Source organism: Barbus barbus (assembly GCF_936440315.1).
Source record: "Barbus barbus genome assembly, chromosome: 1".
NCBI classification, from domain to species: domain Eukaryota; kingdom Metazoa; phylum Chordata; class Actinopteri; order Cypriniformes; family Cyprinidae; genus Barbus; species Barbus barbus.
The window spans coordinates 25,993,256-26,016,501 of record NC_136729.1 but is presented as its reverse complement, the minus strand read 5'-3'; the positions used below and the strand labels follow the sequence as shown (position 1 = coordinate 26,016,501).

At 36.4% G+C, this 23,246-nt stretch overlaps 1 protein-coding gene across 1 annotated transcript in view; it reads left to right on the top strand.

The window, feature by feature from the left end:
* The window catches only part of LOC306876114 (vacuolar protein sorting-associated protein 35-like), a 54,567-nt gene that overhangs the window by 18,514 nt on the left and 12,807 nt on the right, over positions 1-23,246 (top strand). Inside the window, exons 5-15 of the mRNA XM_079427050.1 lie at positions 495-677; positions 940-1,153; positions 2,356-2,439; positions 2,920-3,029; positions 3,340-3,436; positions 3,541-3,689; positions 8,352-8,559; positions 10,481-10,636; positions 11,003-11,125; positions 12,350-12,529; positions 12,743-12,982. Coding sequence (XP_079283176.1) covers positions 495-677; positions 940-1,153; positions 2,356-2,439; positions 2,920-3,029; positions 3,340-3,436; positions 3,541-3,689; positions 8,352-8,559; positions 10,481-10,636; positions 11,003-11,125; positions 12,350-12,529; positions 12,743-12,982 — 1,744 coding nt within the window. The remainder of the gene's footprint in view (positions 1-494; positions 678-939; positions 1,154-2,355; positions 2,440-2,919; positions 3,030-3,339; positions 3,437-3,540; positions 3,690-8,351; positions 8,560-10,480; positions 10,637-11,002; positions 11,126-12,349; positions 12,530-12,742; positions 12,983-23,246) is intronic.

The following is a 23,246-nucleotide window of genomic DNA, read 5'->3' as shown; positions in this document are numbered from 1 at the left end:
TCTCCCAGCCCTAATCACCTAATCACAATTCAGTTTTTCAGAATGTAATAAAGTGAAAAAAAATGTAATTCCCCTAAACATGTTTGTTTCAGTATTATTATAAACGTAGTACATCCAAATGGTAATGAATCTACGCAAAGAATTCAAAGACAAAAGTGTAGCTAAATAAACTACTCAAATCCTCTGAAATCCGTCAGGCTCAGGGAATTTAAAGTGTTGCTTTTGTACCTGTTACTGAGGAACTTGCATTAAGCCTGGCAGGTGTCTTTTATTTCTCTCCAGTATTTTATATTGTGCTGCATACCATGTGAAACGCTTATCTTCTAGCATTCAAGCTTTATTAGTACATCCATCATTTTATTATGAGGCTCAATAATATTTGCTTTGAAGTTCTCTGATCAGACTTCAAGTTTAGTTATCTGGTGCCTTTGTTTTTACACTTTTTGTGGTCATGGAGTCATTGCTCATTAACTTCTCTCTTGTTGGCTTCTCAGGTACCTGTTGATAACTGTCGGAGTGGTGTACGTTCGCTCTTTCCCCCAATCCCGCAAAGACATACTAAAGGACCTGGTGGAAATGTGCCGTGGTGTGCAGCATCCACTCCGGGGCTTGTTCCTCAGGAACTACCTGCTGCAGTGTACGCGCAACATCCTGCCTGATGATGGAGAGCAGGCTGAGTACGACACTCCGTATCTAATGGCTGTGATTGCACTTCAAGTAGCTCAAGAGCGTTGTGACTCGCACTGAGCTATTTAAATGATGCCGTAGTGTAATCCTATGTGCTAAAATACAGTTTAATCCATTGCTAGAAAAGGCCTATTTTCCCACGTTCAGAGCTTAGACAGCACTTAGACAGCTTTTGACAAAATAATTCACTGCAAATTCTCATTATCTTCTAAGGATTGAATGATTACTTGTGTTCTCTCCTATTTGATTTAGGGAAGAGATGACCGGGGACATTAATGACTCCATTGACTTTGTACTGCTGAATTTTGCCGAGATGAATAAACTGTGGGTGCGCATGCAGCATCAGGGACACAGTAGGGACCGAGAAAAGAGAGAGAAGGAGAGGCAAGAGCTGCGCATCCTCGTAGGGACCAATCTGGTCCGACTGAGCCAGCTGGAAGGCGTCAATGTGGAAAAGTACAAACAGGTGCGTTTTGGTTTCAGTGCTCCAGTGCAGATAAATGATCTTACTCCAAAGCCCATAAAGCTCTGTTAAAGGTTTAAAAGGGTGCATTGAAATTAGATTTGACCTTGATTACCTGTTTATATGTGGGAACCACAAACTATCACTTAGCATAAATCACTGGGTAAAAGAGCTATTGATGGAACGACAGCTGCGTAAGAGGTTACAGCATCTTTTGATAGTCCTTTGAAAACTGTTTGTTAAAGCACTCCCTGTTCACGTTCATGAATTAACAATGTGTCAGGCTCAATATGTTCTCATTTGATTTTTAAATTCAAGCACCCATACATATGGGTAACACTGTGCCCACAGGGCAGCTTTTCTGATGTACTTTATGCTTTTTAACCAGAGGTAAATGAACATTTTTAGCTTGATAAGGTAAATCAAAATTCTGTAATTCATCTAGCAAACAGCTTAGAGACTCGTGTAGCGTGGTCATATTTGTTAAAAATGCTCACTTTCAACTTTTTAGAACCACAAGTGTTGGATTTGGGAAAATGCAGCTGAACAAAATAAATGAACATTTTCAAGCAAGAAGTTATCCATATTATATTTGATTAGTTTGTAAAACAGACAGCCATTCTCATTTTGAGCCATTTGTGAAGGACTGATCATATATGATGGTCAAGATGTTTGTAATATTACAAAAGACTTCTATTCTGAACAAATGCTCTTCTATTCATAAAAGAGTCCTGAAAAACAACTATCACAGTTTTCACAAAAATATTATGCAGTTAAATTATTTTCAACACTGATACTTCAAGTCAGTATACTAGAATGATTTCTGGATGATCATGTGACAAAGACTGAAGTAGTAGCTGTTGAAAATTCAGCAGGAATAAATTACATGTTAAAACACAAGACACATGTTAAAAACAGTTATTTTAACTTGAAATAATATTTCACAGTATTGCTGTTTTTAGTCATTTTTCTATTAAACCCTTGGTGAACATGAGAGAAAGCCATTTTTAAAAAATCTTACCCCAAACTGTAGTGTTTTGTAAATTCCACAGACCTATATTATAGTTTAGTGTAGTAGTTTTAAAGCAGCACATACTGTAGGCAGAAAATTGTAGAATTGTGCTGTGATTTGCAGTTATCTTGTTTGCAAAAGGATTTGGCAGCGCTAACAAGGCATGTGGTAAATATGTGTTGACTCCCCACAGATCGTGTTGTCTGGGATCTTGGAGCAGGTGGTGAACTGTAGAGACCCCCTAGCACAGGAATACCTCATGGAGTGCATCATACAGGTACAGAAATGTCCCAGCGTCACTCATCATCCTGTTTAGTGCTGTTAATTAATCGCATCCAAAGTAAAAGTTTTTATTTATATAATAAATGTGTGTATATTGTGTAGGTTTATTATGTTTATATAAACGCACACGCAGTATATATTTTGAAAATATTTACATGTATATTCATATAATTTATATTATATATAAATATTTTTAATATATAAACATAAATTTTTTCTTAAATATATTCATGCATGTGTGTGTATTTATATATACATAATAAATATACTCAGTGCGCATACATTATGTAAACAGAAACTTTTATTTTGGATCCAATGAATCAAGATGAATCATTTGACAACACTAATCCTGTTTTACTTGACTGTATGAGTCTATCTTTTAACATATTCCCCTTGGCTTTTTCCCAGTTATTTTAAGTATTAGACAATTTAGACAATAACTCACAATTTTGTCTGCACTTTTATTTTTCTGCAGGTCATTCCGGATGAGTTTCACCTGCAGACATTGAACCCGTTCCTTCGCTCATGTGCTGATCTGCATCAAAGCGTGAACGTCAAGAACATCATCATTGCTCTTATTGACAGGTGGCTTTTATAATGCAAAGAATGGGTATATAATGCAAAGAAATGTTAGCACTTTGTTTTACAGCATCTTTGTTGCATATTACATGTACTTGCGTATTAGTAATGACAATAACTTATGCATAATTACATGTAACTAACCTAAACCAAACCCTTTTTGTAGTTTATAATTACTCAGTACTTAAATGTATAATTACACTGTAACAAGGACACCATAAAATAAAATGTAACCAAAGAAATGTATACATTTTAGCGCAAGTTAGCTTTTTAAACCTGTTTTGGGGTCTTATTTGATCGTCGTCCCATCCCACAGATTGGCCTTGTTTGCTCACAGAGAAGATGGACCTGGAATCCCTGCTGAAATCAAGCTATTCGATATTTTCTCACAGCAAGTGGCAACTGTCATACAGGTATAATATCATGCAGTGCCTTTATTGAAAAATTGAATGACGTAGTAAATTCACTGACTTAAATATAAATGTTTAATGTTGCCATCTTTATTTTCTCTTGTCAGTCTCGTCAGGACATGCCATCTGAAGATGTTGTATCGCTTCAAGTGTCTCTCATTAATCTGGCCATGAAGTGCTATCCTGAGCGTGTGGACTATGTGGATAAAGTGTTGGAAAGTACTGTGGAGATTTTCAACAAACTCAACCTGGAGCAGTGAGTATTAGTTACGATATTTTTCTCACACATTTGGCAGATCAGCACATGGTCAAAGCAACACCCACACTCTTTAGCACCACTAGTGTGTTGCTAAAAGGTCCTTAGTCTTTCACTTGCTGGAGGATTTGAGTGCTTAATAGGGATGCGCGGTATACCGATACTGGAAAAATACCGGTATATATTATATTTCAAACGGTACGATATCATAATTTTGCTCAATTCGGTATTTCATACGCTGCTGTTGCAAAATGCACCTGTAGGTGGCAGTGCTTCCCAAATTGCTGCGCAACTGTTAAATGTGACAACAGACCAATGCGATGGATCAAACAGATGAAACTCAGCGCACCCAAAATTAATAAATAAAGAGAACAGTAGAAGTGAAATATGGCATTACTTTGGATAAAAAACAGATGTCAAAGGTGAAGGAACTGACCTTACTGCACCTGTATGCAAGCGTTGCTATAGGCCTAAATCATGTTGCCACAGGAACACATCAAATCTTTTTAAGCATTTGTCGCTTGCTCATCCTGATCTTTTCAGAGAATTAAGAGATCGACAGGTGAGTGCATCATTCATAAATTCAGATTTGATTTGACCTTTTATTTACATCTGATCAACGCACATTCAGATGTAATACAGTAAGCGCAAATGTGCATGTGAGACACGCTAGAATCAATTAAGTTTTGGTCACGTAATACATGCACTTGTATTTCATACAATCAAATTTTAATTGGATATGAATTGAGCAAGAGTTTTGCTATATTAATTTTAGTATCAATGATATGAAGGGAATGTTTCTGACGCGCTGCCGACCGCTAATATGAAGCAAGTGAGAGAGTGAGATTTATATTTAATGCTTTTTCTTTGGTTGAGTCTGAAATCTGAAAACAATCTGAGAGAGAGAAATAATAACGTGATTTTGAATATTACTTTGACTGTTAGAATAACACTTTACAATAAAGCAACATTTGTTGCATCAATTGCGCAACTTCAGTGCTATTTTTTTTTTCTTCAAACTTCTTCAAAATGAAGCCTATGTTTCCGGTAGGTTTTTTTTTTTTGGAGACATTTAGTTTGCACTGTGTGACTAAAAAGATAAGATTTGAATATATTTTCATCTTATTACTTCAGTTAGCCTATTTTTTTTTTCTCCAACATCAAAATGTAACCTATGTTCCCTTTAGGTTTTTTGTTACAGTTTGATAAAAAGGTATTAACATATGAATCTGTTTTTATTATTATTATTAATAATATATATTTTTTTAATTCACTTATCTTTTGAGGCTGGTTATTTGTCACCTATGGTATCGATTTAGTATCGATACCGAGGTACTACATTCTGGTATCGTACCGAAGCCAAAATTATGGTATCGAGCCATCCCTAGTGCTTAATTTCTGTATTTATATCCTCATTTCAGTGTAAAGAAACTGTTACAGGAGATCATGCCTATTAGGGGTGGGAATCGCAGGGTACCTCACAATACGTTATAATCACAATACATTGTTCACGATAATGATAATATCATGATACAGCGATTCTGCATTAATCTATATATTTCTAGAAAATCCTATAATGATACATCACAAAACAAAATGCCTGTGAAAAGGTTAAGTACAAGTTTTCTTTCTTTATTCAAGTCCAAACTGTTAGAAAACAGCAAAAAAAGTTCTGTAAATCAATTTTAAAATGTTGAGTAGGCTAAATTAATAATTTTATTCTTGGACTTATTAAAAGCTTACACTTTTCTTTTTCTCTGTGTGTAAACAAACACATTTAACTGCTTATCAAATAGAAAAAAAAAACTAGATAGAAACAGTAGATCATTGGTCTCAAACTCAATTCCTGGAGGGCCACAGCTCTGCACAGTTTAGCTCCAACCCTAATCAAACACACCTGATCCAGCTAATCAAGGAACTAGAAACTTCCAAGCAGGTGTGATTTGGAGCTGGTTGGAGCTAAACTGTGCAGAGCTGTGGCCCTCCAGGAATTGAGTTTGAGACCAGTGGAGTAGATGGATAGATATAATATAAACCTGGTACATTTCAAAATTCACCTGGAGTGCTTTCTCAACCTTTCTACTCCTCTCATCATAAAAATGGAGCCCCATATGAAGAAATAGCCGTTCACATATTGCGTCTTTTGCATGCTCAGGTTCATTATTTCAAATGTAGACGTGCGACAAGCACACACCGCACATTTCTGCACCGCATTGTGGATCTGACAAGGTTTTGTTTCGTCCTCAATGCCATAGGTGCAGATTTATGTTTCTACCGGTCGGTGCTCACTGTTCACACTGCATAACGCGCACTTGTAATATCTTGAGAGCGAGGGAGAGCATCCAGTTTTGTTCATATAAAGGCACCCAGGCGCGTTACGCATCGTTGGGGAATCCTGGAGTGTGATGTATGAGGGGAACCCCTGTATTAAAGCACAGCTTCACACAAGCCATGATACAAAGTTACAGAAACTAAGCAACCGAAAGCAATATATGTCTTCCTCAGATGTAATGTTATTTCTGTACTTCAGCGCTGGGTAAAAGAGCATTATCATTTTCTTTGTGGTAGAGAAAGCTGCTTACATGTAGGCTACGGGAAACAACAAAGATGTTGAATTAAACATACACACAATCAGCGTTTCCACATGTTTATACTGGCCCCGATAGTCAAAACTTCTACTTAGCGCTTGCTCCATATCTGCAAATCAGTTTTTGTAAATGAATGACTTGATCCACATATGGCCTTCATCAACAGCCGCTTGCACCACCTGCTGGTGAACAGCTGACATCAGCTGGAGATCATGCATCGCTGCTCTACTGCTATTCCTGCGGGTCACGGATGCGCAACGCTGAATTTTCAGCCGAATTTTAACCACTGCATTTGTGGCAGCAAATTTGGAAATTGAAATAAAATGACCGAAATTTGCCTGTCGAATATGGACTTATTGTGTTTCGTATTTTTAAACGGATTGAATATTTTGGAAGTGAATTCTGGAAGGTGAATATAAATTATTGAATTTTTAATTATGAAAATGTGTGTGAAATATTTTGAATTTAAATATTCACAGCTTAAATGAACAACTATGTTAAATTTCAGGACCTAAAAATGCAAGCCCTGGAAATACAAGGCATTAAAATGCAAGCACTGTTCATTGCAATGCATCATTTTCTTCCGATTTATGGAATTCAGCATGCTTTGTTTCAAAAACTGTTGGATGATTTATTCTGCTTCCATAGGAGAGGTTAGGCTATTCATGAACTGAATATGCGCTCTGCAGTAATACTAATAACGTGATCGGTGCCTATGGTCCATGCTGATAGCTGTTCTGGAGCAGTTTTTTAGTTTTCTTCTCCATAAACATATATATATATATATATATATATATATATATATATATATATATATATATATATATAGCAGTAAAGCTAATACAGTGGCTGGAAATCTGTTTATCCTTCGGTTCCTTGTGCTTCCCCATCTTCATAGAGAACGCGGTTCATGGAACTTGTTCAGAGTCAGAGCGCTTTTGGAAAGAAGCTGGAAATGGCGCATTTTTAGACGCTGTGAACAGGGAAATCTATTTAGAGCATCTTATTGTATTAATTACAATATTGATATTTGGTGCCAGATATCGATTCTCGTATCGCATGGAGAAGGATTGCGATATATCGCCATATCGATTTATTGTCCCACCCCTAATGCCTATAATAACTACGGAACCTCTTAAACCAGTATGCTGATCCTGATCTATTTTTGAGTTGTTGCACTGCTCATAGTCACTGTGTAGGTGGTTATAAGTGAATAAATGTATTCAAATAAAACAACTAAAAGTATTATTAAAGTGTCATTGCTGGTTAAACATTTTCAGTTTTGTTCATATTTATTTATCTCTGAATCTGTCTTTAAAAGCTTACAAAACCCTAAGGCTGAAACTTTTGACAAAGTTTGAAAAGGGTCCTTGCAGTGTGTTTTAGGCAGAAATAATTGCAGTTTAATTGTAGGGTTCTTCAAATCAGATTTGTTGAGGAATATTAATAGAATATAACAACACATTATTACAGTAAGCACTTAATTTTATTTTATTTTTCAAAAATATCATAGACACTGGGGTAAGGTGGCTTGATCAAAGAAGCGCATGCAGATACTACATTTAAATGTCCCTATAAAATGTCCTTCCTGTGCTGTCTTTGTTTGCATTTTCATCTTTTTCTCATGTGTTAAAACTAAATTTGATTCTTTCTTTGCGTGACGTCCAAAATCTTCCCAGACACCTAGCAATTTTGAGGACAGATGGGATGCCACATAGACATGATGACTCACTGTTTGCAGTTACAGCGAGTGACTGATCACACCACAGGCCAGTCGTGCTAAGGGCTGATATTTGTGACTAGCTGCCTGTCTGTTATGTTGTGGAAATGATTTTTGGTGCTATACCTCAAATCTTCCTATTTAAGACAACTGGAAGTTCTGTAAATGCTGGATTTGTTTTTCATGGATGGATCATTTCGCCGCCTTCAACATTTTAGTGTCAATTTAGCACATAGTTGTACAAACCATCTGCCTTTTAAAATGCATAGGGCCACATTAGTAAGGTTACTCATTACAACATCAGTGTACCAGCTTCTATTTGTGAATTTGTTTCTTTCATGTCTTTCTGTGCAGCATTGCCACGAGCAGCGCAGTGTCTAAGGAGCTAACCAGGCTGCTAAAGATCCCCGTGGACACGTACAATAACATCCTCACCGTGCTCCAGCTCAAGCATTTTCCACCTCTCTTTGAGTACTTCGATTATGAGTCTCGCAAAAGCATGAGTTGCTACGTGCTGAGCAACATTCTGGACTACAACACCACCATAGTGGCCCAAGATCAGGTTTATATCACATACAGTACTAAATGGTCAGACTGGTGATGTTTTTGCATGTATCAAACGAAATCCCAGTAAGAGGTACTAGAAAGTTTGTGAGTCTTGTATCTCTTTGTACAGTAAATTACATTGACTTTCATTACCATACAAAGGCTTGGGGTCTATAAGATTGATTTTTTTTTACATTTTTGAAACTTATGCTCACCAAAACTGCATTTATTTGATCAAAAATAAAATAAAAACAATGTTTTGAAACATTATTACAAATCAAAAACAGCTGTTCTTAAATGCAACATATTCCTGTGATGGCAAAGCTGAACTTTCAGCAGCCATCCCAGGAATTTTCACGATATTTTGATAAATAGAAATTTCAAACGAAGTTTATTTGAACTAGAAATCTTTTGTAAGATTGTAAATGTCATTATTGTCACGTTTGATGAATTTGCTAACATCCTTGCTAAATAAAAAGTATTAATTCCTTGGAAAAAAATCTTGCTGACCCCAAACGTTTGAATAGTAGTGTACACTGAGATACTCATCTAAGTCTGCGCTCTTATAAAACATTTATTTTGGCTTATTTTTTGCAAATCACAAATGCAAGAAAAAAAATCTGTTGCTTCCTCTGTTTCATCCTGACTTTAAAACGTTTCCAGCTTGGTAAGCATAAATAACATCAATAATGCCTATGGCCATAGCATGGCAAACCTCAAACCTGTGTGGTGAAGACCATAGTTTAAAGATCCAGATTTATGTTCTTTCAGTAGAGCAGGCTAATTGAAAAGCTTTAGTTCAGTTATGTTTTTAACTACGTTTTTAATTACATTTTCAATTACGTTTTTTTTTTTTAAGATGGTACTTCACATTCTATTCTAAAATAAAAATATTTACTCTTGAGTCATTTTGGTCGATATGTAATGTGGAAGAATACAAGAATGTATGTGCTATCATATTGTCTCAGATCAAGTTGTAATGTTGGTCAAGTTTAAGCAGAAATAAAGAACATTCTTAAGGCTTCACAAACTTTCTAATGCCATTGTAGTTCCTTTTTGAGTATATGAATATGTAACCAATATTTGAGTCATTTGCTTCTGTTGTAGCAAGTGACTGACAGGTTCAAGTGGCCTACTGTCGGTTTCCTCCTTTTCTTATTATGCTGCGTGCCATGGCTTTAGAGCATTGCAGAGGTTTTTGATTGCTTTTGGCTTTAAATGGCGTTTCATACAATCCCATGGATATTTTCTGTCTGTTTTTTTAAAGCTGCATTGTTAATTCTCCCTTAAATCTGTGATTCCTAAGGGAAAGGTCAGCTATGATTCAGAGAAGTCTAGCCATCGCACCGAAAGAGGAATATATTGATATTCCCTTGTTGAAGAAGGTTGGAGCTCCTCTGGCCTTTTCTAAGGACTGTATCAAAAAAGCACCATCCTTTCTCTCACCCACTCATTTTATGAGCAGTTGAAAAGAGAGCACTGAGTACATTACAGCAGCGAGGAACCATTTGAAGCCATTTAAATCTGTTTGTTTAAGAGCACAGAATTGCAAAAATAATGACTGGATGAAGCCAAGCTACAATTGAATTATCCAGGTCTGTTAAAGAAGTAGTTGTTGTTGTATTTCAGTTGGAGTAAAGTGTTTATGTGACATTTAAAAAAAAGACACATTATTGCCTTAATGTGACTGAAATCAAACGTTTAAAGTGCACTAAGTGTTTGCACTCTACAGGGTCAGTTGCGTACTTATAGATAGAATGGAAAAACATGCCTGCCCCATAATACATCTAGTCATATTTACATGCTCTCCACAAATTTTTCAGAAGTCACTTTTGGAGTATTTTAGGGCCGTTACATAGCCTTCTGCTGTCTTTTTCTGTGTCTTAACTATTTGCACCCTGCATTCTAGGCATAATCTCATGGATCTTTCCTTGCAGGTTGATGCGATCCTGAACCTGGTGTCTACGCTGATCCAGGACCAGCCAGATCAGCCTGCTGAGGATCCTGACCCGGAGGACTTTGCAGAGGAACAAAGCCTAGTGGGCCGCTTTATTCATCTGCTGCATTCAGATGACCCTGACCAGCAGTATCTGGTACACATTCTTTCCTCTCTTAACCTTTCATCATATGACAGAGCAAGGCATTGTTGGCCTCCACTCAAAGAAATCTATAAAAATGCACTGCTGTTAAGTGCTCCTTATTTGTGGGTAAAGTACAACATGTTTCTTTGATCATTTCATGAGCATTGGATGCTAAGGAGAAATGTGAATCCCCTTGATGGAACATCATAAGCAAATGACTGACAATACCGTGATTGTTTGACATCAGCCAGAACTGCTCTAATTAGCTCCCAGTGAAAGTTGTTTTATTCCACATTCAATCAGTTGATGAGGTCATCATGCTGCTTAATGAATTATTCAAATCGATTCATCTACTCTTTTGTTTTGTGCCTCCCACAGATTTTAAACACTGCCAGGAAACACTTTGGCGCTGGGGGGAACCAGAGAATTCGACACACTCTTCCCCCGCTGGTGTTCGCTGCTTATCAACTGGCCTTCCGTTACAAAGAGAACTCCTCCTCAGTATGTCTCACATTCAACCACACAACATCCTACTCTGCCATGTCATTGCCTAAAACCAAGCGCTGTCTTTTATCTGTATAGCAACCTTTGGAGGCAGCATGCTAAATAAAATGGTACATCATAAAAGAATGATTTGAAATGCTTTGGGCAGCAGCTCCGTTGGTGGACACATGCATTTGCAATAGCGCTCCAGCAGAGAAGGGGTTTTCAAACTTTTTATGCCCAGGCCCCCCAAATACGATGATCCCCTTGCTAAAATAGAATGGCAGCTATATATTCTCTTGAATAAAAATGCATTTGCACTGTGTGAGAACAATAAAAATCATGACAAGACACAGAGGTTTACAGGTTTACAAAGGAATTATTTAATTGAATAGAAGAAATATACTATAATTATAAAGAATGAAATAACTTTTATTAATGTCATGATTTCTGATCAGAACAAAACTGGGTGAAAATTTGGTAACAGAGTCCTACTTTATATTAAGTGGCCTTAACTACTTTGTACTTACCTTTAAATTAATCATTCGGTACAGTGCACTTATTGTGTACATGTTTTTGCATTGTACTTGTATTTTAAAAATACCTACATGTAAATCTGTAATTAATTTCTGTAATTACATTTATAATTACACTGTTGACCCATCCCTTACACCTTAACCCACCCTTAAACCTATCCATACCACCAAACCTGTCCCTAACCTTACCCGTATCCCACCTCAATAGCAGCAAAAGTGTTTTGCAATACAATATGAACACAGTGCATTGTACTTATTTTGTGAATTAAGTATGTAGTAGTTAACCCCACCATATATAAAATGGGACCAGGTTGTCATCTTACTTGATTTTGTAACAAAGCCCCTATGTAATTACACACCTGTATAAAAGATAACTTCCTATCCACATGGTAAGTCTGACATAGCTGTTTTTTAGCTAAGAGGTCAGCAGCCCATCTGTTGCGTACAGAAACTATAAAAATTATAATAATTAAATTAATTTACTGTAATTTATAAAAACAGTGACAAGCATTCCTTCATAGAATTCTCAGTAAACATCTGGCATCCATAGTGAGGAAATGAAAGTACACCTTTTTCTGTCTCATGGAAGTGTGGTTGCAGAAGCCTCATCTGTCATTTTTCACACTTGTGAAGTGCACTTGCATTAGAATCAGTTTAAAATAGAAGAGATTTTTTTCACATATATGTCAATCTTTCTCTTCCACAGGACGATAAATGGGAAAAGAAATGTCAGAAGATTTTCTCATTCGCTCATCAGACCATTAGTGCTCTGATAAAAGCAGAGCTGGCGGAGTTACCCCTGAGGCTCTTCCTCCAGGGGGCTCTGGCGGCTGGAGAGATCGGCTTTGAGAACCATGAAACCGTTGCCTACGAGTTCATGTCTCAGGTAGAGAAGCATTTTGATTAAATGCCTGATAGGTCACTATCAAGATGAGTAACATGCTTGGATTCTTTATCCTTGCCTCTCATGTTTATTACTATTCACAGTGATACAGTAATAGCCTGAGAGCAAGACTAGATCAGAAGAATATTGCTTTACATTCACTCACTCACTCCCCAGCACCTTATTTCTGAAATGCCTTTATGTGTGTGTCCCAAGGCCTTCTCCCTGTATGAAGATGAGATCAGCGACTCGAAGGCTCAGCTGGCCGCCATTACGCTGATCATTGGCACGTTTGAGCGTACGCGGTGCTTCAGCGAAGAGAACCACGAGCCCCTGCGTACCCAGTGTGCCCTGGCTGCCTCCAAATTGCTGAAGAAACCCGACCAGTGCCGTGCAGTCAGCATTTGTGCCCACCTTTTCTGGTCAGGACGCAACACTGACAAGAGTGGAGAAGAGGTTGGTATATGTCTTCCACAGTTTAAAGGACCAATGACATCTAAAATGAGTTGTTCCTTTGTGACTGTGAATTAGACTGACCTTAAGTTGTAATTGGATTGCAGGTTGAATAGTCTTGAACAAAGGTATGACCTTACAATGAAATGGCACACAATGTTCATGCAGTTTTTTTTTCTCAAATGTGCCATTTTTATGTTGGAGCTATTCTTTCATAACCTTTTGGATTTGGGTCACTCAGAATAATTTGAATATCTTAATTTTTGTCAGTGGGTGTCATTTTCAATTTTCAAGTGTCGTTCTGTGTGATTTCATTAAGTTATTGTGGGTGTTTTAGCAGTGAAGCATGCTATTTTAGATATGAAAATTAGAGTTTCAGTGAAATCGGATATTCGGGTATTTGCTGTCATTTTGGAAGCTTAAAGCTTTTCTAGAGGCTCTTTTTTAAATTGTCAAGACGCTGTAGGTGGAATATGTTCTTATGAGTCATTTGTAGTATTGTATTGTAGTGAGAATTAAGGGTAAATTGCTCACAACATTAAATGAATCTACCAGTGATTTCAGTGAAACTTGGTGATTAATTTAGAAGCAGCATTTTATGTAGGCTGTACACATTTTGTTCAGAATGTGACGTCTTCTCTGCTTGTGCATCTTGACCTCTCATATACAAGTGTGAGTTTTTGAGTTTTTCTTTGGCTTCGTTCACACTGCTCCGTTTTCTTAGCTCACTCCCAAAATGCAGGTGTAACTCCTGAAAATTAACCATACTCTGTGTGTGAATGTTAACCATAATCAGGGCCGGATTTACCTGTTATCGTGACATAGGCAAAAAATAATTTGGGCCCCCCTTCCCTATTAATATATATTACCATCCCAGCAAACAAAAATATTTTGTAATCAGTGGAAACCGTTACAGTGTTTTCTATCGCAATAAGCGCTTATGTTCAGTCAATAAAGATCGAATGTAATTCTTTCTTTGAGAACAGAGAACCGTTCCATTAATAGGCTCCGGTGTCGTGGCCATATTACCACTTCAGGAGTGCATTATTTCTCTAATGGCCTAATTTTAACGGCCTGGAGTCACAATCACCTCAAGACATTGTTCAGTTTCTGTCCGTGTCTCCGCGTGTGTGAGAAAGAATGCGCAATTTCCGTACATAAAAAGGTGGAAAACATGCAAATAGTTTGTCTTTTTTTTTTTTACCCTATTGGGTGTTATATTTGTCTTCTGGGGTTTTTGATCTTCACTGTTGTAGAAAGCCCATAGTTTAAAAAAACATTAGGCTATATATCTCTCTTCATTGTGTTTGGGCCCCCCCTGGACAAGTGATCATAGGCACGTGCCTAGAATGCCTATGCATAAATCCGGCCCTGACCATAATCATCCAACCCAGTTTGTCAGTTTGAGGATATGCAACAAGAACAAGCCCAACTGACAGTGGCAAGCAACGAGCCGACGAGGTCATGGAGCTTTTTAGATGGATCGAGGATTGTTAGGTCCAGTAAAATCTGCTATCATTTGTTGGCTTCAGCAGACTGTATTTGCCCGCCAACTGGCAGCCCGGGGTGTTGAACTAGTGGGATAATTGGCAGTGGATGAGATCATAGAGGCCAAAATATAAACAGAAACAATGTCCTGCAACAGATATTTCTATGTACAATATAATGGTTGTAGCACTGTTGTTGAAGTAGACAGTTTTTCAACTTGGCATGTTTTCTAAATCTCTGAAAATATATAATAGTTGTTTTAGTAACAAGAGTAACAATTAGTGTTTTTTTTTTTGTGAAAATTAGTGATCGACCGATATTGATTTTTTTATAACCGATACCAATTATTTGCATGTTTATGTGCCCGATAACCGATATGCAGAACCAATATTTATTTACAGTTATAAAGTCAATAAATGACTGCGTGAAGTAAGTCCATACTTCACTTTGGTTTTTCCTCCTTTCAGTCATCTTAACAAAAAATGTTTTGAGAATTAGCAGTCTTTCATGCAGGGCTCTAGACTCATTCTTCCCACTGATCTCACATTTGCGCACGAGCACATAATTTGGTTGCAATTTGTTTTTGCTACAACATTTGATTAATCAATGCATGCTGATGAACTTTTATCATAGTTTATAGTTATATGGTAACGAAAGTTTTCAACATTCAACTCGTTCTTTTTCATCTGTCTTATTTGTGATTTAAATTTTGTGAACAGGAATTGCTTTTTACTTTCAAATTTGCGATCTTGGTGTCACATTTTACAAGAACAGATCATTGTCTGTTTTGCTTATATCTATACACCTTTAACTTTTTAAGACTAAAACAAAAGATGGATTCATTGTTATTCTTAATTAAAAAGCGCAACAACAATAAAACAGTACGTTGACAATGACAAACTCTTACATAACATTTATCAACAAAAACGAATAAGACGAGGCATATGGCATAGGACACACCACATGCTGTACTATATACCGTATATTACAGAATGTTTAGCAAACTCTGAGGAAGCAAATAAATATTAATATATATATTTTTTTAATTAAGGAAAGCCTCCATAGCATAACCTGAGGTAAACAGCAAAGATAACAAGCTTCTCAAAACGAAAACAAAAAGAAAAGTAAAACTAAACTGGCTGTAGCTGACAGGACTTGCATGTTTTTTCTACAAGAATACCACCACGTTCACCTTCTCTGGTTTAAGAAGCGGTCTTTTACTTTAGTTTGAAAACAAATCCATCAGTTGCGCTCCATCCGCGACGCGCACCTTCACGCTCGCGGCGAGTATAAACCAGGCTCTACCCACTAAGCGCTCGGCTGAAAGCACCTCTCTTCACGTGATCAGTGAAATCTGACTCCTGCTATAATGTGCTGCGGCTGGCAGCGCGCGCTGTATGAAGCAGATGCTTTGGAGTAGCGCAGACCTGGCACTCGTACAAATGCGACCACGTCAAATTTGAACTCGCAAAAAATTACCATTTTGGTCGCAGTCTAGAGCCCTGTCATTAGGGCCCAAGCCAGTAAGGCGCAGGGCCCTATTGTTCTTCTAAGGATTATTATTAGGGCCCAAGCCAGTAAGGCGCAGGGCCCTATTGTTCTTCTAAGGATTATTATTATTTTTTTTTTTTTTTTTTTTATTATTTTTTATTTCGACTATCCGGGTACTTTTGGGGGCCTTAACGTGCCCGAAAACTCTTGAAAATTGGCACGCACGTTGGAACCTGCGGCCATTAGGACGCGGCTGAGGCTGGGACCCGGGCGTGGCACAGGGGCTCTACGGCGCCCCCTGGAAAATTGTCAGAAAACTTGATGTATAGCTCACACATACTTGCACGTATTCATATGAAACTCGGTACACATATAGAACTCATTGAGCCGAACAACTTCCGCACAGCATGTCATAGGCTCCGCCCAACAGGAAGTCGGCTATTCAGGGCTGTTTAAAAAGCACATGCTCTGGAATTTGATATACTCCTCTGAGGATTTCCATACGATTGCCACCAAACTTGGTGAACATGATCTCAAGACATTGGGGACGCTAAATTGCGAAGATATTTTTGATATGTCGAACGGTTTGCCCGTGGCGAGGCGATGAAGTTATGGCGAAAAATGAGACCCAGGAAATGCCTAATAACGTCCACATACATTGTATGATGTTGATCAAACTTCAGTGATTTGTTCGTTGTATGATGCCGATCGGATAGATGTGACTATTATGACTGAACGTTATAGCGCCACCAACTGGCTGCAGGAAGTGTGTCGTTTTCAAAATGCTTTGAATTCAGCATCTTCTTTTTACTCGATTTGCTTCAAACTTCACCAGAATAATGTCAAAACACGGCCGATGTAAAACTGTGAAGGAAATATTGATATCTAAAATTATGTTGCCATGGCAACGTGTCAAAGTTGAAAATTCGTTTCTGGTGATTTTGAGGCAGATAACATGTTTAGAATGTCATGAAACTCAACACACATATGAGTATTAATGATAGTTAGACACTGGAAAAAGCTCATAAACGGGCGTGGAAGAGGCACTCTATAGCGCCACCTTTTGTCAAAAATGGGGGGGTTAGTTTTAGCTACAGACACCAAACTCGGTACATAAATTGTTCTTATTAATCCGGACAACTTTCTAATTAACAGTCATTAGCTACGACCAACAGGACGTCGGCTATATTTATTTTAATGTGGGGTTTTTTTAAAAACGGGCTGTAAACAAATTCATACTCCTCCAAACAGAAACACGTAAATCACACCAAACATTTTTTCTCATGATGCCAAAATACTGAAGATGCTAAATTGCGGACGGATTTAGGATATCTTGAACGATGATTTAATGGCAATTTATTAAAGTTACAGTAAAAAAGAGAGTTTTTTAATTTTTTTTATCTTTTAAGAGCAGCTTCCAAACACTTCATAAAAAATTACATGCACATAACAATATAGTCTGAGGATATGTGATTAATTTCATGAATTTACAATACACTATGGAGAGCAGAAAATTAAAAAACTATCAGAGAGTTGTTAAAATGCTTCTGAGTGAGAGATCCCTGCCAGCCTGCAGCTGAGTGAGGGGTGGGGGTGGGGTGGGCTGTGAGTGACTGTGTGAGTGACTGTGTGGATTGAGGCAGTGGGTGAGAGAGAGAAAGAGAGAGAGAGGGTCTGTTTTTTTTAAATCTTTAAAAAATGCTTATAAATCATTAAAGATTTTGATAACACTTTCTAATAAGGTCTCATTTCATAACATTAGGAAATGCATTAATTAACGTGAACTAACAATGAAAAATATATTTTTACAGCATGTTAATTCTTCCATGATAGTATGAACTAACAAAGAACAATTTTTTTAAAGCATTTATTAATCTTTTTAATGTTAGAAAAATAGTCATGTTCAAAAGATACAACTTTACATTTTAATAATGTATCAATACATTTTGGACTTAATATTAATTAACATTAATAAATGGTATATCATTATTGTTGATGTTAACTAACAACAGTTAAATAATATAGTTTTTTAACATTGGTTAATTCACAAATAACATTAAGGATGAACAATACATTTTTACTTCATTTATTTGTATTAGTAAAAATTATTAATGTTAGTTCATGGAAAAATAAATCGTTAAAAAATGCTTATAAATCATTAAAGATTTTGATAACACTTTATAATAAGGTCTCATTTCTTAACATTAGTAAATGCATTAACTAACGTGAACTACCAATGAAAAATATATTTTCACAGAATTTATTAATGTTTGTTGATGTTAGTTAATCAAAATGTTTATGTTAATTCACAGTGCATTAACTAATGTTAACAGATAAAACTTAAAATCTTAATAATGTTTCAGTTTTGAATATTAACTAACACTAATAAATACGGTAACACTTTCTATGAAGCCCGTATTTATAATACATTATAAGGGTATTCTTAAGGCATTATAGTGAACGTATAATGGATTATAAAAAACCTTATAATGTGTTATAAAATCTCATGAATAATCATAACAACAATTATAATACATTATAGGGTAACACTTTATAATAACTGCATGCTATGAATCATTAGGTAAACATTAGTGAATAGTTAGTTCATCCTTTATAAAGCATTGTGGCAACATTAATAGTCATTAGTAAGCAGTTTTTAAATACAGCTATAAATGGCTTGTTCTTTATTTATTAGGCATATATATGACAAAGGAGATTGAAAGGCTCAGTCATCTTCCTAACAGAAAAAATAAACAAACACAACACAGAGGGAAACAGAACAGAAATATTTTTTCAAGATGCAAAAAATGAAACTGTACAACTGTACACTTTAATTTGTATTTATTTACTTTTTTCAATGAAATTGCAGAGGTTTAGTTTTCTGTTTTTTATCAAGTGTAAAGTTTTCATTTTTTGCATCGTGAAAATATTTCTGTGTTCTGTATCTGTCATGAATCTGGTCCATGCATTTTCGGTTAATCACCACCAGAGGTCACCCACTCACTGCATGGACTCTTGCACTTCACTACTTCAATGTTCACACTAATCACTCAGGCTTTATAAACCATGGACTTCCTTTTGCTAGATGCCGAGTATTGTTCTCGTATATCCTAGCAATAGCTACTCTACAGAGCCCTCTCAGTGATTATAGCCTTGCCTTGCCTTTTCTAGTGTTTTGATATCTGCCGTGTTTCCTGGATTCACCCTTTGCCTTACCGTTTGGACTCTGTTTGCATCTCGTTTGGATTATTGCTTGTGTACTTGGATTATCTCTCTGCCTTGCCCTATTGGATATTGTTCGCCGATCGTCGACACGCTTGCCCAGATGTCTCTTGTGTCTTGCCCATGCCATATCTATTTGGCTGTGTCTTGACTATGTTTATAAATAAAAGTTAGCACATGGATCCGCATGTCTCACGTCTTGTTCGCCCCGTTACAGTATCCCTCTGTGTTGTGTTTAACTTTTCTGTTTGGAAGATAAATGAGCCTTTAAATCTGCTTTGTTTATATAAAACTATTTGTATTAGTAGACTTAGGTAGGGTAGGTAGAATATTCACATACTTGCAAAGTATCCTATACTCAGTTTGTCTGTTGAGGAACCATCAAAATAAAGTGTTAGCATACAGTATATTCATCAGACGCACTACTAATACTCTCATGACTGCTAGTTGATATGTAATTGCAGAGTTACTTATGTTATTTATAATGCATTATGCATTCATTATAATGCCTTAAGAATACCTTTATTACGTGTTATAAATACGGGCTTCATAGAAAGTGGTACCATAAATACTAGATACTTATTGTTCATGTTAATTAATATAGTTAATGTTAAAAACTGAAACCTTATTTTAAAGTGTTACAAATTTATAAAGTTTTATATGTTGTTCTGTGTGTGTGTGTTTCACAGAGTTGATGGTTTGGATTAACCCTTTAATTGCCGTATCCCTTAAAACCAAACTGCCAGAGGGTTACTGTGATGCTTGTGCTCGCCAGGCACCGTTTTATTGATGCCACCGGGGTGGCGTATGCTGACGGCTTGGGCCCGTCATCGCTGCTTGCAGCTATATTTTATTTTTTTTTTTTTTATTTTTTTTTTTTTATTTCAATCATCCGGGCACTTTTGGGGGCCTTAACGTGCCCGAAAACTCTCGAAAATTGGCACGCACGTTGGAACCTGCGGCCATTAGGACGCCGCTGAGGCTGGGACCCGGGCGTGGCACAGGGGCTCTACGGCGCCCCCTGGAAAATTGTCAGAAAGCTTGATGTATAGCTCACACATACTTGCACGTATTCATATGAAACTCGGTACACATATAGAACTCATTGAGCCGAACAACTTCCGCGCAGCATGTCATAGGCTCCGCCCAACAGGAAGTCGGCTATTCAGGGCTGTTTAAAAAGCGCATGCTCTGGAATTTGATATACTCCTCTGAGGATTTCCATACGATTGCCACCAAACTAGGTGAACATGATCTCAAGACATTGGGGACGCTAAATTGCGAAGATATTTTTGATATGTCGAACGGTTTGCCCGTGGCGAGGCGATGAAGTTATGGCGAAAAATGAGACCCAGGAAATGCCTAATAACGTCCACATACATTGTATGATGTATATCAAACTTCAGTGATTTGTTCGTTGTATGATGCCGATCGGATAGATGTGACTATTATGACTGAAAGTTATAGCGCCACCAACTGGCTGCAGGAAGTGTGTCGTTTTCAAAATGCTTTGAATTCAGCATCTTCTTTTACCTCGATTTGCTTCAAACTTCACCAGAATAATGTCAAAACACGGCCGATGTAAAACTGTGAAGGGAATATTGATATCTAAAATTATGTTGCCATGGCAACGTGTCAAAGTTGAAAATTCGTTTCTGGTGATTTTGAGGCAGATAACATGTTTAGAATGTCATGAAACTCAACACACATATCAGTATTAATGATAGTTAGACACTGGAAAAAGCTCATAAACGGGCGTGGAAGAGACACTCTATAGCGCCACCTTTTGTCAAAAATGAGGGGGTTAGTTTTAGCTACAGACACCAAACTCGGTACATAAATTGTTCTTATTAATCCGGACAATTTTCTAATTTACAGTCATTAGCTACGACCAACAGGAAGTCGGCTATATTTATTTTAATGTGGGTTTTTTTTAAAAACGGGCTGTAAACAAATTAATACTCCTCCAAGCAGAAACACGGAAATCACACCAAACATTTTTTATCATGATGCCAAAATACTGAAGATGCTAAATTGCGGACGGATTTAGGATATCTTGAACGATGATTTAATGGCAATTTATTAAAGTTACAGTAAAAAAGATAATTTTTTTTTTTTTTTATCTTTTAAGAGCAGCTTCCAAACACTTCATAAAAAATTACATACACAGAACAATACAGTCTGAGGATATGTGATTAATTTCATGAATTTACAATACACTATGGAGAGGAGAAAATTTAAAAACTATCAGAGAGCTCTTAGACTGCTTCTGAGTGAGAGATCCCTGTCAGCCTGCAGCTGAGTGAGGGGTGGGGTGGGGTGGGGTGTGAGTGACTGTGTGAGTGACTGTGTGGATTGAGGAGCTGGGTGAGAGAGAGAAAGAGAGAGAGGGTCTGTTTTTTAAAATCTTTAAAAAATGCTTATAAATCATTAAATAAGGTCTCAATTCTTAACATTAGGAAATGCATTAATTAACGTGAACTAACAATGAAAAATATATTTTTACATCATGTTAATTCTTCCATGATAGTATGAACTAACAAAGAACAATTTTTTTAAAGCATTTATTAATCTTTTTAATGTTAGAAAAATAGTCATGTTCAAAAGATAAACTTTCAAATGTAATAATATATTAACACATTTTGGAATTAATATTGATCAACATTAAATGGTATATAATTATTAATGTTTATATATATATAATGATAGCTACAGACACCAAACTCGGTACATAAATTGTTCTTATTAATCCGGACAACTTTCTAATTTACAGTCATTAGCTACGACCAACAGGAAGTCGGCTATATTTATTTTAATGTGGGTTTTTTTTTTAAACGGGCTGTAAACAAATTCATACTCCTCCAAACAGAAACACGGAAATCACACCAAACATTTTTTCTCATGATGCCAAAATACTGATGATGCTAAATTGCGGACGGATTTAGGATATCTTGAACGATGATTTAATGGAAATTTATTAAAGTTACAGTAAACAAGAAAAAACATTTTTTTTTTATCTTTTAAGAGCAGCTTCCAAACACTTCATAAAAAATTACATACACAGAACAATACAGTCTGAGGTTATGGGATTAATTTCATGAATTTACAATACACTATGCGGAGGAGAAAATTTAAAAACTATCAGAGCTGCTTTTGAGTGAGAGCTCCCTGCCAGCCTGCCTCTGAGTGAGAGCTCCCTGTCACTGCTGCTGAGTGAGGGGTGGGGGTGGGCTGTGAGTGACTGTGTGAGTGACTGTGTGGATTGAGTGTGGATTGAGGCAGTGGGTGAGAGAGAGAAAGAGAGAGAGGGTCTGTTTTTTAAAATCTTAAAAAAATGCTTATAAATCATTAAAGATTTTGATAACACTTTATAATAAGGTCTCATTTCTTAACATTAGGAAATGCATTAATTAACGTGAACTAACAATGAAAAATATATTTTTACAGCATGTTAATTCTTCCATGATAGTATGAAATAACAAAGAGCAATTTTTTTTAAAGCATTTATTAATCTTTTTAATGTTAGAAAAATAGTCATGTTCAAAAGATAAACTTTAAAATTTAATAATATATTAACACATTTTGGAATTAATATTGATCAACATTAAATGGTATATAATTATTAATTTGTATATATATATATATATATATGATAGCTACAGACACCAAACTCGGTATATAAATTGTTCTTATTAATCCGGACAACTTTCTAATATACAGTCATTAGCTACGACCAACAGGAAGTCGGCTATATTTATTTTAATGTGTGTTTTTTTTTTTTAAACGGGCTGTAAACAAATTCATACTCCTCCAATCAGAAACACGGAAATCACACCAAACATTTTTTGTCATGATGCCAAAATACTGATGATGCTAAATTGCGGACGGATTTAGGATATCTTGAACGATGATTTAATGGCAATTTATTAAAGTTACAGTAAAAAAGAACACTTTTTTTTTTTATCTTTTAAGAGCAGCTTCCAAACACTTCATAAAAAATTACATACACAGAACAAGACAGTCTGAGGATATGTGATTATTTCATGAATTTACAATACACTATGGC